At 37.9% G+C, this 1,995-nt stretch overlaps 1 protein-coding gene across 1 annotated transcript; it reads left to right on the plus strand.

Annotated features, from left to right (window-relative positions):
* Positions 1–203: 203 nt before the first annotated feature.
* On the plus strand, positions 204–776 carry LOC105310345 (kinesin-like protein KIF13B; the record flags this gene model as incomplete). The annotated part of the gene is made up of 2 exons (XM_011386537.1): positions 204–353; positions 648–776. Coding segments are annotated over 2 exons (279 nt in total), but the record flags the coding sequence as incomplete, so codon positions are not given.
* Positions 777–1,995: the final 1,219 nt, after the last annotated feature.

Here is a 1,995-nt window from a genome sequence, read left to right on the forward strand (position 1 = left end):
AAATGAGGAAGAAGGAGAGAGAGAGAAATATAGGGAGGGAGGGAGAGAGAGAGAGAAAGGAAGAGAAAGAAATACAGTGCTATACTTCAGCTAAGTTTAATGACTTTTTTAAATTGATAGGTAGTAGGTTATCATCTAACATACATTTAATACATTTATTTTAAGCGATTTTCTGAAGTTGTATATTCTGAATCTCTTTAAAGGTAATACGTTCTTACTTCAAGCGTGCTGATCCATTCTATGATGAACAGGAAAATCATAGCCTCATTGGGGTGGCTAATGTCTTCCTTGAGTCCCTCTTCTATGATGTGAAGTTACAATACGCTGTTCCAATCGTCAACCAGAAAGGAGAGGTTAGTTTTCTCTTCATGCCTTGTATCCTGCAGAGAATGGTTCAAGAAACAGTAGGGTGTTTATAGTATATTGTTGAGTTTCATCAGTGATGTCAAGCGATATTTGTGTTTATTTAGTAATACCTGTGTTTTCATACTGCTTTATGGTAATTATACCAAGTACTTTGTGGGAAAGTAAGTTTTAGAACCTAGGCTTCTAAATTCTCATATACTCTTAACCTAACTACTTGATTCTAAAACAGAAGAAAGAACAAAATTTGGAAAAAGTATTTGTTTTTCCCCTCATTGGTATAGGTGGCAGGTCGGCTGCATGTAGAGGTGATGCGAATCAGTGGTGACATCGTGGAAAGGCTGGCCGGAGGGGATGATGCCGCCGACATCTCCTTTGATAAGGAATCCCATGAAAACAAACTGACGTGCATGGTGAGTCCCAGTTTCATTTAGAAGTAAAGTGTGGCTGATTTTGAGAATTATGAGTATTTAGATGATAAATATTGTGTTTTTTTTTCAAAATTTGAAAATAGCTATCTCTAAGTAAATCTTCAGTATTTAGTATTTCATCATGTATCTTGACATAATGGTTAGCCAGGTACTTCCACTACCTTCCACTGTGAAGCCTTGGATAAGATAGCTCTTTTCTCTGGTCCATTCTGTTCCAAAATTATATGGATTTGTTTATCTGAACTTACATGGAAAAGTTTATCTGAACTTCTTAAGGAGCAGCCTGGTGTGTATATGTCAGGGAGACACACAAGGGAACAGAAGACTCCATTATTATGTGACCAGAGTGTTCTGAGAGAGGTAGACAAATGAATTAAGGGACACAGAGACAAGATAATTAATTATTCAGATAGTAAGATCTGAGGAAAGTTTCTAGAAAAATGAGACTCAGAGTGAACTTCAAGGAGGGCGTGGTTGCATAAAACTCTTGCCCCATAGGGTGCTGTGGTATTTTCATGGGTGGTTGCTAGGTAGATTTTAGGTAGGTCATTACCTTCTTGGACTCCTGCTCAGTCAGCATAGGTAGTGCCACCCTTGTTACTCATGACAATGAAAAAAATCCCCTCATACATTTTCAAACACTCTAGTGGGCCTCTGCGCCATTGGTTGAGGATCACCGAGGAATCAGTTAAAAAGATTTTAAGGAAGAGAAATCAGCGAGAGGCATAGGAATAGTATGGGAGTGAGGACGCCATTAAAAGCTGAAGTGAAGGAAGCCTAAACTCTATTTCATAATCCATCCTAGGTCCGGTCCTGTATCTCAGCAAATAATTCTAGAATTGAAGTTGATATTGAAAGGAGTAAGTTAGGCATTAGTTGCAAGGTATGGGGAAGAAGCTAAAGCTGTTAAATGTTGGGCTACTTTCTATATATTAAGCAGGCCCCAGATGTTTAAAGTCAGTTACTTCACTATGGGGGTGGGGCAGATTCTTAATTCACTAAAAGGTTAATCTTTATTGTATTGTACTTGATTTCAGAACATTTCCTTTGAGGTTATAGGATTAGCAAAGATGGAGACATAGGCTTGATGACTCCATAATGTACCATTTTAACGATGGACTAATAAATGCAACTGTGTGAAAGTTTACCATGAGTAAAGTCACATCTAAGGATACTATCTCACTTGGGAGATTTGTCTTTG

This window comes from Pteropus vampyrus, unplaced genomic scaffold (genome assembly GCF_000151845.1).
Source record: "Pteropus vampyrus isolate Shadow unplaced genomic scaffold, Pvam_2.0 Scaffold2455, whole genome shotgun sequence".
Lineage (NCBI taxonomy): Eukaryota > Metazoa > Chordata > Mammalia > Chiroptera > Pteropodidae > Pteropus > Pteropus vampyrus.